Source organism: Opisthorchis viverrini (assembly GCF_000715545.1).
Source record: "Opisthorchis viverrini unplaced genomic scaffold opera_v5_396, whole genome shotgun sequence".
NCBI lineage: Eukaryota > Metazoa > Platyhelminthes > Trematoda > Opisthorchiida > Opisthorchiidae > Opisthorchis > Opisthorchis viverrini.
In genome coordinates this window covers 172095-186700 of record NW_008752055.1, presented here as the reverse complement: position 1 = coordinate 186700, position 14606 = coordinate 172095, and the positions used below count along the sequence as shown (strand labels likewise).

Here is a 14606-nt window from a genome sequence, read left to right as displayed (position 1 = left end):
GAAGTGTCCGAATGTATTTCTCTACTCAAGCGTCGTCGTGCTGCTGGTCCTGACGACCTTCCACCTGCTCTCTTCAAGGATGGCGGTGGATTCCTCAGTCAGTGCCTGTCTAGCCTATTTGGGTTATCTGGGAGAAAGCTTGACGCCTGTTGTGACAAGACTTCTGATGTCAGTGATACTTCGTCGTTTCATGGCGGCACGCGAAGTCTTGACTCGTGAGAATCAAACAGGATTCCAACCGGGTAGAGGCTGCGTTGACCACATCTTCACACTCCGTCAGGTGTTAGAGCAACGCCACATGTACAGACGACCCACAATCCTGGTATTCCTTGACTTCAAGGGTGCGTTCGATTCTGTTGATCGATCAGTTCTGTTTACTACACTTGCTCAACAGGGTATGCCCCAGATGTTTGTAAACATAAGCCGATCTCTATACTCACATACTTCCGGGCGGGTGAGGGTGTATGGTGAGCTCTCCATAAGCTTTCCCACAAAAAGTGGTGTCAGACAAGGATGTCCACTCTCCCCATTCTTGTTCAACTTCATCATCGATGAAATAATGAGGCGAACACTGGACGGTTTTCAAAACCCCGGTGTTCAAATTGTTGCTGGCGAGAGCCTTGTCGATCTGGAGTACGCAGATGACATCGCCCTCATCTTTGAAGACCATAGCGAAGCACAAACCCCGTTGAATAAACTGACCGCCATCATACCATCATTTGGCATGCGTCTTGCACCTTCTAAGTGCAAAGTCCTGCTTCAGAACGTGTCATCTGCGTACATATCCCTTATAAATCAAAGAGAACCACTGGAGATTGTGGAAAACTTTACTTACCTCGGTAGTTGTATTAGCTCTGACGGAAGTGTGTCTGATGAAGTCAGTGCAAGAATCTCAAAGGCTCGAATCACGTTTGCCAATTTGCGTCACTTGTGGCGTCAAAAAGGCATCTCACTGGATCTTAAGGGTCGTGTGTACCAGACTACAGTAAGGGCTGTGTTGTTGTATGGGTGCGAGACATGGCCACTTCGGGTAGGTGATGTGAGGCGTCTTCACGTTATCGACCACGGATGCCCCAGAAGTGTGACCGGTTTTGGATGGCGTCAGCGTATTAGTAACGAGGTGATTAGAAAACGGGTATTTGGTTGTGCTGCAGGCACCTCAATCCGGGAAAACATCCAGCATCATCGACTACGATGGCTCGGTCATGTGGTACGCATGCCGAAACACCGTCTACCGAGATGAGTGTTGTTCTCCGTGCCTCCTTCAGGATGGCGCAAACCGCGAGGTGTACAGCACATGACTTGGCAGAAAGGCGTGAAAGAGACCCACTCAACCCTGCACTGACGATGTCACCTCGATTGGTGATGAAACGTTTGCAATCCAACTGCCAAGCTCGGCGAACAGACCAACAACCAAAGAGCACACCCGAGCTACCTACATTCCACAACATTGCTAAGATCACGAAGAGTTTGGGTGTTGTTGGTATTGTACGCCTTCCAGGATGGGGTCCCTGTGACCCGTCTGTGTGGGGCTGAAAACGTTGCAAGAAATGGCGGCTAATAGATGTCAGTGGCGTTCGTCCTGTCAGTTTCTCTCCAGGTTGTCTCTCTTTATTGTCCTCTTTATTCAAGGTGGTCCCTCTATCCTGATCCCTGATGGTTTCGCTTACAGGTAGTTTCCGCGGGCAAGTCACACGGATCAACTGTAATAGTCTTTGAGTATCACCGGATTCCTGGGCCGCTTCCATTTCCTTTGCCTCCGAGTCTACTAGACTTCATCGTCGGCTCGCACGCTCATTTTTACTTGGCACCTTATAGTTCATCGGGCCAAGTTATGTCCGGGACCGGATGAGCTGAGTTCCTGTCAGGATGTCCAAACCTAAGCGGGAGTGGTCGAGATGCCGCATTCGGATTTGAACAACGAAACTCTCGGTCAATAATTTCGTGCATTAACCACTCAACTATCCCGAGCTCAGATACATTCTACTTAGGGACGTTTTTGCAGCCGCAGGATCGTCAAACAACAGAACAGTCTCATCCACCTGATCTAAGTATAGCAACGACTGTTCGGACCTGAAGCTGCCACCTTGACATGGTGGTTTGTCTTGGGTGGCGCAATGATCCCCGAGACTACACTGGCTGGAACTTCATTCCATAAGTTGTAACTGTGCAAGAATGGTCAAAGGGAAGCAGTTGAAACAAAAGCAACGAGACCCCGTACTACTAGAAATTGTGCTACGAGACGGTCTGGGGATAAAGTCATACTGTCCTCTGCAATAGGATTGTAAAGGCAGTAAAGTATCTGCCCCAGACGGCCGGCACGCCCATATTCATGGAACCAGCGATGCTGTCTTCCTCCGCGGAAAGACGTCTTAGAAAAGGTCGGTCATCAAAACCGCACACTGAGGATTGTAAAGGCAGTAAAGTATCTGCCCCAGACGGCCGGCACGCCCATATTCATGGAACCAGCGATGCTGTCTTCCTCCGCGGAAAGACGTCTTAGAAAAGGTCGGTCATCAAAAACCGCACACTGCAATTGCCCAATGGTTAACCGTGACTACCGGCGCAGCCACATTAAGAGTGAGGTAGTAAGGACTTACTCCCTACAACCTCGAATTAAGCAAGGGCAGGGTTCCAGAACAAAACCCTACATCCTCCCATTGCCTTGTCAGTCACACTTTTGAGTCAAATGTCCGAGGTGTGGTACCTAGGCCTGAGTCGCCCGGAAGTATCATTTGCCCGCACAGTTCTTTATCTACCCATATCCTTCCCCGACCGCCTCCCACAACACAAACGAACGTTGTTAGGTCATTTGATTGTCACTTATCTGACCGAATTACCATACGCGCCCCATTGCCCACCAACAATAAACAAAAGAGCACCTCACTATGTTCATGAAATTCATTCTACATGGGAGCTTTCCAATTTCGTGCTCTATGTCAAGTTGAAAAACTGGCAATGCTCACCGAGACCTCCCTCAAAGTGCTGTCTAAAAATACACATACAAGACCCAGGCGTGGTTATGCACGTGGTTGTCGGACGAGATGGTTCAGTGGTTACAGCATGGATTTACTGACCGGAACGTCCGTGGTTCGAACCCGACCTGTGCCCCTTGAGTTTCCCTGTAAAGGCTTTGGCAACCTGGCAGTAGCCCAACCCTCGCGCTTCCTTTGGCACGCCAGCTAGGCACCGAAAGGACGTTACAGTAACTTAAAATACAAAAGAAAAGCTCAGTTATTTCACATTTCTCCCTCCGTGTGTGCGTTGATCCAGAGGGAATGATTATTAGAATATGACTTGTGAGTTATGTTCAGCCCAAGAGGTCAACGTGCTTTACTGGATTGGATTCAAGATAACAGGCCTCTTTGCTCCGCTCGGTTATTCAGCGCATTGAAGCTCAATGGCACCCTAAATAAAAAGGTGCACGCGCCGAACAGCATTAAGCGATCGATCGATCGTTCAGCTGTAACATCCTTCTGGTGCCTATCTGCCATGCTACCCGAAGGAAACACGCCCCAACGAAATACAGTTCTGACGCTGAGAAGGATACCTTCTATGGAGATTATCCGTCGGATTATTCGTCGAGCAAGAATTCCTGACATTGTGATCCTTGCGGGCGATGTGAACGCCCAAGCCGGTCGTCTGAGATCACGGAAATCATATCTGGGTGATCGACGCGGAGTCGGTCTGAGCTAGCCCAGCAAGTAAACAAGTAAACCAATACTGTACTGGTAGCGAGCACGTGGATGAAGTATGGCAAAACATGGAAGGGGATATACAAGCAGCCTTCAGTGCCGTCTGTCCAACGTCTTCCAAATTATATGACCACCAGATATCGTCGGGATCGCTAGACCTGACTGTTGCCAAGAGATCTATACCACCAGGCAACGAGTACGACTGCGCACACAAATCCCTCGAAAGCCAAATAGTAAACAGCCTAAGGGAAGACCGAGCGTTCTGGTGGACACAAAATATGGAGATTTTTGCTACCGGGAACAGCCGTGCCCTATATCAGGTGATACCATCGGTTGATCCTATGAAAGCAACGGTCAGCGAAGCGATGAGTGAAAGTGCCTCATTAATTAACTCGTACAAAACATCGACCGGAAAGATGGGACGAACACTTCGGAGAACAATTTAGCCGGCCTCCTAAACCCAGCCTGTGGAGATAGTACATTGGGGTGAATGAAATGTGAGCCCTGATCGTCCGTCAGAAGAAATAAAACATGAAACATCTGTAGTGAAGCCTGAGAAGGCACCGATAGGTCTGCCTCCATCCCGCGCCAAATGGAAGCGGAGACTCCCTGGTGACTCATCTGACAAAACTGATTGATGCGATACGGAATGAACGGAAATTGCTTGCAGAATGGGGCACGTCGAAGGTCACTCTTATCCTTAAAATGACACGCAGACGCTGGGTAAAAACCAACATGGCATCAGCCTGATGGTTGTGGCATTGAAGGTGCCGTTCGGAGGTTCATTGAGCATAGTGAGAGAGATTCGTAAGAACCAATCTGGGTTCCGTCCTGCAAGAGGATGCATCGATCACATTTCCACCCTCCGACAGATTCTGAAACAGCGACACTGCTTCCCGGCACCAACAAAGGTGGTCCCCCCTGACTTGGAATATACCTTGACCCTGGACCGCCAAAGACTATTGCAGTCTGTGGAGCAAAAATGTCCTCCATAAATTCCTGATCCCCATCAAGGCGCAGTACGCCGAATTCCGCAGCAGTGTGAAGATCTACGGGAAGCTCTAAACGAAGTTGACCACATGAGGTGGAGTCAGGTTAGCTTGCTCTCTTCCACCTCTACTGCCTAACTTCGTCACTGATACGATTAACAGAAAATCACTACCAGCCTTTAACGCCTGTGTGATCGAAATTCCGACTTCCTCAAAGGGCTATTTTCACACAACCACGTGAAGGGTGGAAGAGAGCCAGAGGAGGTCAAACAATGACTTGACAGCACAGTATAAAAGCCATTAGAAGCAAACTCAGCTGCGCTGGTCATTGCCGTCTCCCTGGATGCGGACCACGAGATGGGACGCATTCATATTTATGGATATTGTAATGGCTCAGCGGCGCACCCAATGACGTTCGTGCATCCAAGCTGTCGTCTTCAATGCATAGTTTCTCTCCATATCCCCAAATAAAACCCCACTGACATCCTGTATTTAGGCATCAATACGTTAGCTACCACCTCCAGTGCGTAGCTATATACCGCAAATCATCGGCGAAAGAAACTGTGGTAGCTTGAACCACTGTATGGCAACTGGTGATGATAACGATTAATAACTGTTCAGATGTGTCGACAACGCGGTCGCTTGGAAAGCACATCGTCGGTCATAAAGTAGCACAAAAATTGTGACAGTGGTATTGTTGGTAAGCCCCACTAGCTTCAGGGAAACTTTCAGGTGACACTGTAAAAAGTAACGAAATCGGAATTATGGAGATGAATGGCGTGATGGGTAACCTCAAACTTCGAGGGCATTCCCCACTGGCCAATTATAAAAAAATCGTTCAGCTGTAACACCCTTCCCGTGTCTAACTTCCATGCCACCAGAAGGAAGTCTGAGGGCTGGGATACTGCCAGGTTGCCCAAACCTAAACAGGGGAAGTCGAGAGGCAGAGGTCGGGTTCGCACCACGAACCTTCTGTCCAGTAAATTCGCGCTCTGACCAGCGAAGCCATCTGGTCGATTATATGTGGAAGAGTAAGCATTCCCACACGGTCAGAAGCTTCTTTGAAATCGAGTGAAACCACCATTTGGTCGGCAATAGGTGTGACGCCGCTCAAGTGCTTGACGTAATGTAAGGATATGGCCTATGCGTCCACTACCTGGTCAAATCATCTGGTGCTCTGGGACAGGTTTCTCGCGTGATTACGAAAGACTTCGCCACACTGCTGAGGCTAGTAGCTGCGCTACAACTGAATTAACCCCATGGTTGAGTAATTTTCCTCGCATAAAGGTACAGTGATTGGCTCCATATCGTCGGAACGCGATCTTGTTCCTAGATTGATTTAACCCAGTAAGAGCAAGACACAAACTCACTACCGTCTATGAACAGCGCTGGTGCTCGCTTATCTGCAGCAACCATCCGATTACGCTTCACGACAATTCAGAAACTGAGGGAGGATCTATACCCACAGTCGACAGCTCGAATTGGGTGGATCGAATAAGACATGGTGCAAAGGGCGACGGCGATTCAGGGAGAAGGCAGTGAAGGGCGCAACTTAGTTCATTGGCAATGGCTCTCACAATTCGTCGCCAAATCGTTGATTGACCTCTCCTGGATCGTTTTCACCCTCCACGTGGTTCTGCGAAAAGGGCTCTTCGAGGAATTCGGTCAACTGGCAAATGGAGCACGTGACTAAGCCAGTGCATTCCATTGCATGTGATCAGTTCATCCATCGTAGACGAGTTATTTTTTCTGAAAATCATACGACCTTTCTTCGGCGTCGTTGATCGGATGTTCTCACCAGACAGACAAGATAACCATCCGATCCGATGAAAAACGAGATGAACTTATATGGCTGCTATCGGTGCACGCTTAGGTTAACCCAAGTTCGAGATGCCTCCGCGGTTAAAGTGCAAAAATACTGCACGCAAGGTTCGTGGTTCGAACCCAAACTATGCATGTCAACCACCCCCATCTATGCTTGGTCAAATAAGCTCTTTGTATTCCCAGACTTCCGGACGCGTAAGAGTATACGGCGAGATGGCCCAAGTGGTTAGAGCGCGAATTTACTGACCGGAAGGTTCGTGGTTCGAACCCGACCTCCGCCACTCGACTTCCCCTGTCTAGGTTTGAGCAACCTGGCAGTATCCCAGCGCTCATGCTTCCTTCGGGTGGCATGGCAGCGGAACATAAGATGTTTGTCACTCCAGCAAACAGGAATTGCCTCCACTGGAGCGTGTCCAACAACCGGCTTCAACCGCCCCACAATCCGAATTACCCGGTGTTCCTTCATCCACCGAATTCAGTCACATCTATATATCGGAGGCGTAACACCAGGTGGAAGACCTTAAGGGGGAGCTGGGGGTGAGAATATGTCCAGCGATAAACAGCATAGAATATCCAAGAAAGCTAATCTGACAAAGCAGGCTGTGCTTACACTCATCAGTCACTCTGTCGACCCACATGCGTAATGCATGGGACAAACTTCCATAGGCGATCGGAGTAGCTCCTGATGAGGCGTATTCCAAGAGGCCAATGCATCTGCGGTCGTGATCGTCATCATTAATACCACTGGCAGCAATACCAGAGGAAAATGCCGGTCCTTCACCACCGTAAAACAATTTATTTGAATAAGAACTCATAATGAAAAGTAGAAATGCGACCTAGGCTGCATGGGCGACTTAGGCTGCCTACACCTCCAAAATTTAATCCGCCACTCGGAATGGAAACGGACATCATGAACACCGCTGACATATGCTAGACGCAATTTCGTTCAGTATCTACAGCAATAACTAACGAAATATAATACAATTGTTCAGCTGTAACACCATTTCGGCGTCTAGCTCACCTGAAGGAAGTACGACGGCTTGGATGCTACCAGACTGCCTAAGCCTAGACTGCAGCGACTCAGACGCAGAATTTTCGTTCGAACGCCTTAGCCAATGAGAGATCTCGTGCTCGTCTCCAGTCAAGCACAGAAGGCCACGTCGACCCCATCCTGGAAGGCAAACGGCACCAACAGCACCCGACAACAGCCTTCATTCCCTTCTGCTACGTCAGATCCTATCCACCTCTAGGTTTGCACCACTCCAAATGAGGTAGGGAGAACAACGTTCTTGCTGGTCGGCAGCAAGTTGGCATGTGTAACACACGATTCATCCACAAGGCTTGAAATACTGGATGCATTCTTTGAATGAAATACCGTCTGTCCCACCTAAAACCCATCTCCTGATCACCTCATTCCAAATTCGTGTGTTTCAACCGATTCCTGTTACCGTTTCCGGGCATCGATGGCCAGAAACCGGAAAGTGTCTCAGATCCTCCGCTCAAAGTAGCCAAACTGGCAGCTAGAGGCCCATACACCCCGCGTTGAGAATCAGCGATATACCCTCCTAAGCCAAGCGTGAATCGGACCTTCGAGACGCGTGAGTTGACTTCGTTTGTCATACTTCCATCAGAGTTAATGCAACTCCCACATATGTATAGAGTTCACAACTTCCAGTGTCACTTTCAATTCTCAGAAGCACAAAGACGTACATGACTTTGCATGAAACATATGCCAAAGGCTTGAATAATCTTAGTGAACCTTTTTTCACAAGCGAGAAGAATGTCGTATGCATACTTCAGGTCGAAGAGTCCCCTTTCGGAGAGATGGGAACACCGAGATTTTGAGAGTTTTCACAAGCAGCCTCATTAACTTAAAGAATTTATAAATGGAGGAAGTGGACAGCGCACTCACCCATATAATCTACGCAACAGAGAGGCGTAAACGACTCCATGTAACTATTACAGCTTTTTATTTTTTTACATTCTTTCTCCGCAAAGTACACACTTATTCCAAGGCGGGGAGAATGTCATGACTATATAACCCATACATTTGCATAACCCATTAACTCGTGATTCTCACTCTATTTTCAGCTCATGTACTACAGTTATTAGACGATTAAAGCGTACATTACGTCTTCCTATTCTGTCTCCTTTCTAATCCCGTCCTGGAACTACTCGACTCTCGCAACAATACCCCTGTCAGATATCACTACTTGTAGGAAGGTTTTGGAGCTTCCCACACATTCTCCCGTGCTCATAATTGTGAATACAAGAACTGTGTGACGATCATGAACCTGTGAGGTATATCCTGTTGTGCAAGCGTTCTAAGAACGAGAAAGTCGACAGAAGTCGACGGTAGCCAACACACACAAAAATTGTAAGGCAACTGGACACATGCTGTTACTCTAACAGTTGATAGTGTGAGGATGTGGTTCACACAACCCTGTCCCGAACGGAACCGTTTACCGTTCTCCGGTCTTCATCTTTACACGCCTTCTTAATATGACGTAAAATGAGCGACACAGAGTGAATATACAACGGGGACCAAGCTAATTCCTGTATGATCGTTCCACTCAGACCGAGCACCCTTTATGAAATGACCACATCTATCGACTCAATCTAGTTGGTTGGGATGGGTACTGCCCAAGTAAAGGAAAATAATGTAGACAAGCTCCGAATGGAGATTTCGTTTTCGCCCTCGAACAAAACGGTATTGCGTCAGCACCAGCGACTCAGTGAATTTTGAGGGTCATAAGGAATCTGCTTATTTCCGAAGCCGTACGAGGTCCAAGTGCACTGCCAAGAGATGCGTTTGGGTCGGCAATCTGTAGTTAGTCAGTAGAACTGCTACTGAAAGTGCTTAGTCCAAATTAGAGAGGCGTTTGTCTTTATTTGTAGGTAAGCAAAGCGTCGCCATTAGTAATTCTTCGTTTACCGGAGACTTGTTTTCCCCCGTTGCATGTGTCAGCTGGAACAGTTTGCAAAGTCGCCCAATTTCTCACCTCATCCATCTCTTCACCTTTCTGGACTCGTGGTGACTCTCGATCCGCGAAAGTGTTTGGTTTCACTTGATGTCCAACAGATCGTCGACTGGCATTGTATTCTTGATCAAGAGTAAGCGTTCTAGCTTCGAGTAACTTTAGAGTCACTCGAGATCCAGTGCCTAGATTTATTTGGTTTCATCGTTCCACAGACGCAATGCCCAAAATCATACAGGGTTGTGGACAGTACCTCCAATCAAGTGTCAACAACGGAAAACATATTGTCTTAAAAGGATCTCAGCAGATGGTTTCGGTGCGTTCACTACACACTAGGATCCTAGAACCTCTCAAAGACCGGGCGATACGCCCATTTTGCAAATCCCCGAAAAGCACGAACAGAAGCAGCAACGGGCGAGCGCGTTATTAGGATCCACATACACGTCCCGGAAACGGCGACAGTCATTAATTAAGCCACACCACCTGTAGCTAATGGCCATTCTGTTTATCCGGCTCGTATGCTTCAAGGGTTTCCGAAATTCAGTGGGGCCCAGAAAGCAACTTGCGCATTCCCAACCCAGACAGCCATAACATCTGATCTCTTAGGTTACGTTAAAAAAGCGCTCAAGGCGTAGTACAAGCCGTTTGAGAGTACCCATACTTAAGTCTGCTGTGGTTTAAGCAGATATGATGAACATACAACGAAAATGGGCACATGAAACAGTGTCCCCTCGATAAAGTGTGAATACGTTGAGGCCAGTATAGTAAAATTTTAACATCAAATGGTAATGTTTCGCGGACTGCCGGGAAAGGTGATTCAATACATAACGGCATCTTATCAATCATCCGATATTACCACATTCCATCGTCAGCCAGCATAAGAACGTCTTATAGCATATTCCTCAGCAAGCAGCAATGAAGACCAGAAGAGGAGAGGTATTGGAACTAGAATTTGCAAAATTCCACAAGTGTCCGGAATCAGATAAGATCATTCTGCTTGTTAGCAGGGTAAGGCTTTGAACCTGAGCATGTATGTTTCAGGTGGATTAGATATGTCCTATACAGTGGTATTCCAGCTCGGCGGTTACCAACACAGCTGCCACTTCAATGAACTCTAATCCTTATGGTAGTTTGGATTTATAGCATAAACTACTAAGCGCCTAGTGGATAGCCAAACACATGCACCTACGGATTGACTTGTACGGACTTGGGTGAATAATTAAATCGATGATAGTGAAGTACTCCGTACCTTATGCGCGTTTGAAACAGCATCTGCTTCGACACACAATCCCTTCCATGCTGATGCACCTGAGCCGTATTCCAGCCCTGAGTCAAGAAAACTCAGCCATTTCGAGGACCAGCGCTTCAAATTTGCGGCGTACGCTCTCTCCACTTCTGCCCGCTCTTGAATCATCTGAGCAAGCTCGTTACATAGTTTGTTGGAAGTCTCCACGCGCCTGACTGTGCGCTGGTACTCCCTACATTCCCAGAAACTGGGGACTGTGGACAACTCAGTGCCCTCAAGATCAACCGATCCAACCATCTGCGCGGAAAACGAAAACCGCGGCACAAAATTCTCGCGCCAATCAACTCGACCGCGTCAGTCCCAATGACCTACTATGCTGAATTGCCTTAGTGTATTCGTTCAGATTTGGAAGCCGGATGCAGCTGGACTCTGATCACTTGAGAAGATCTAATTCATTCTTCTGCGAGATTTAGGGAGACCTGGGCACTGCAGCAGGAGTGGGTTAGAGAATGAGTTTGGGTTTGCCACCAGATCGAAAATAATACATGGAGAGTTCGACTGGAAGTTTATTTCCGCTGAGGACGGCCGGATTGGGGAGAAACTCTTGGAACATCTGCTTAGAGTATCCTTGTTGGAGAAACTCCAGGCCATAACTAAAACAGATGATGATGGGAGAAAAGGTGAAGAATCAGTCGTGCAAAGCAGATCGGGGGGTCGCTGGTGAAATAGTCCACGACCGTCCTGCTTTTGAGAGGGAACAGATTCGAAATTACAAAAACGTGTAACTGTTAGTAGAAGCAGTGGCCTATTCGGTGATGGCACGCCTAACGCCTCTAAGCACGCTTTCTTCGCGTTTTGGTGGTAGCAGCCAAAAAGCGCTGCAGTGTCCAAGCAAATAGATTGTGGCTTTGAGCGTACCGAAGTTGCGCGTTTATGGTTCGCGCAAACAGGTCTAGAGATCAACAGTACTCATCGGCGTCTGAGTAAAATTGACGAACTCAAGGATTCAGGCTTCTGCCCAAGCTTCTCGGGCCAATTTTATTCTTCCCGTTCAGCGGATGTCGTTCAATTGAAAGGCACAAGTGAAAAAGGAATACTGCTTCGCGTTTATGGTTCGCGCAAACAGGTCTAGAGATCAACAGTACTCATCGGCGTCTGAGTAAAATTGACGAACTCAAGGATTCAGGCTTCTGCCCAAGCTTCTCGGGCCAATTTTATTCTTCCCGTTCAGCGGATGTCGTTCAATTGAAAGGCACAAGTGAAAAAGGGTGTAATACTGCTTTTTATGTTCACAGCGCGGGGCAATAAGCGCGAACACTCGCATTAAATAGTGTCTAATAGTGCTTTAAATTGGGTTCCAGAAAGAGCGTGGACAACCGTCGGAGAAAGGGTATTCCACACAGCTACTACTCCAAATGAGGAAACACTTTGCCCAATGAGTGTGTGCGCTCTGAGCTTCAAAATCTTATCATGTCCCCGCCGTGTTTGCTGGGTCAACAGTGAAAAAAAACTGCTGGCCAAGTTTTGTTCAGACAGTGCATAGGTAAGCAGTCCACGGACTTGAGATTGACAACCATTTTCGTAGCGGCTCACTGGACACGCCAATGAGGTCAACGTCTTTCGTGCGTTCCCAGCAGGCAACTTTTTAGGCGTAATCCAGGAGCGGTCTGATGTAGGTCCCATACAGTATGTGGAAGTCAGTGCCAGTAATACGGGAGATGGTGCGCCGAATCATCGGAAAATTGGAGAATATTTTTTGGGCTGATTTCTCGTGCTGCAGTGAGAAGGACAGGTTTGAGGAGAGGCCACCAGCATCGAAAATCCAGGATTTCAAGGCGTCCGCAACAGGGAGACGTGGATTTGCAAGGACATCTGAGAGGGCGTTGACGTATATCGAAAACACAAGTGGTCCCAGAACGGAGCCTTGGGGAACTCCAACGGAGACCGGCGCTGTAGAAGAGCAGGTAGAACCTGCCTTCACTCAGAATGATCTGTCTGATAGGAAAGGCCTGATCCAGTATACGATTTGCCTTTGAATCCCGTGAGTCTCGAGTTTGTGTAGCAGCTGGACGTATGGAACCCTATCAAACGCTTTTGAGAAGTCGAAAAATATAGCATCCGATATGAGTCCTTCGTCCTTGGCTTGGGTTAAGCTGCCAATAAACACGAGAATGTTTGTCACACAAAAGCGGTTTGGGAGAAATCAATATCTGGCTGGACATATCAAGTTGTCGGAGGTAATGTTACCTAAGAAAGCTCGCTTCAGAATGCGTTCCATCACCTTGCACGGCAAGCTAGTGAGGCTTACAAGCCTTTAGCTGCCAGGCGATAGTCGGTCACCAGTTTCGTAGATTAGTGATAATCTCTTCATTCCAAGAAGAGGGTAGGCGGATTTCGTCAGATGACTGGCGAAACACCGGGTGTAAACGATTTGCAAGTGGGTACGACGTTTCTTTTAGGATATTTGGATGGTTCGCGTCGGGCTTCAACGCGCAGAATGGGTTGATCTTGTGCAAGAGATAGGGAATGTCTCTCACCGTGAAGACCAAATCGGTTAGAGGGTGTTCGAAGCTACGCCTTGACAAGGGTGGATGTGATGGGGACGCTGAATATAGACCCGCATAGTGTTCTCTGTAAACCACAGATATCATTGTTGGGTCACTCGTGGGTTCTCCGTTCCTGTCCCTCAAGGAGAACGCGGCTGGCTTATTTCTGCAGCAGTCTAATGTATCTGAGCAGCACATTTATGTTTTTCCGGGTGTGGCGGATTTTTCGCATGTTCAATTGGCGGATCTCTGATTTACAGCGGTTCCGCATTTTACGAAACGTCAGGTATTCTTCCCGTCCCCGGTAGTCAACTTTTTTTTAAAAAAATATTTGTGCTCTAATTCCCAGAAGACGCCAAGTCCTCATAGGCAACCTGCGGCTAATCCGACGTCGTGCCGGTTTTTTGGGACGAACACCGCCTCAGTCCCGTGAACTTTCTGGGCAAGACCCTATATGAGTTTTCCACTAAAGCTGGTCCAGTTTAACTTATTCAAGAGAGATGCGCATTCCTGAGAAGTCTGCACGACAGAAGCATCGTATCCACGTTTGAGGTTCGGGATCTCTGGCCCAATGGCGGATGAAATCAAAGGTCAGACACAGGGATCGCTGTCTCCCAGTAGAGCGTTAATTATTACCTCATCAACAATGTGTTTTTTTGTTGGCGATGACCGAATCCGGGAGGGTTGATAGTTGGCCTGCGCTGTGCCCAGTGTTTGTAGCGACATGCCGGGTTCAAGCACTCTGTTGAACAACTTCAGCAAGCGCCGCTGTAAAACGTTTGCATGATTATACGCTTGAGGTCCGTCCAGTCAGTCTTGGGGGCTTTGAAGTCACCCACCTTTGGCACATGAGTGAAGTCGTAGCTGGAGGAGAATTGCTCAAAGGTTCGTATGAGGAACTGATCACCTTTGGGGAAATCGAAGTGCTAAGGTAAACCATAACGAGAAGGAGAAAATCGGACTCGCGCAGCGGGAATTTGATATGCAGGGCATCGCAAAAAGGCGCAGGAGTGGCATCAAAGTGGACAATCGGGACTGGCCGGACTGCGATGAGGCAGCTGTCTGTAATTTGAGGCTCTTACGGTGCCCACCGTTTGCGATAGCTCTAACTGTGCCATTTGCGGTACCACGTCAAAATATAGAAAATGACATCGCGATGCTGTGTCAGATGTTTTGACGGTTCACAAAAGAAAGGAAACTGAGAATGTCTATCCACTGGTTCAAGTGCAGATTGATCTTTGAACCGTATTTCAGGCAGTCAACATACGAAGTGTGCTATTCACTCCATAAAAGAAAGATTCAGCTGTGTAATAAAATCCAGAGCATTT

General features: G+C 47.9%; 1 protein-coding gene across 1 annotated transcript in view; it reads right to left on the bottom strand.

The window, feature by feature from the left end:
- T265_10701 (hypothetical protein) overlaps positions 1 to 11078 on the bottom strand; it is a gene marked incomplete at both ends in the record, with an annotated part of 63004 nt that extends 51926 nt beyond the window's left edge. The window contains one exon of the mRNA XM_009177158.1: positions 10736 to 11078. Coding sequence (XP_009175422.1) covers positions 10736 to 11029 — 294 coding nt within the window. The remainder of the gene's footprint in view (positions 1 to 10735) is intronic.
- Between the last annotated feature and the right edge of the window lie 3528 nt (positions 11079 to 14606).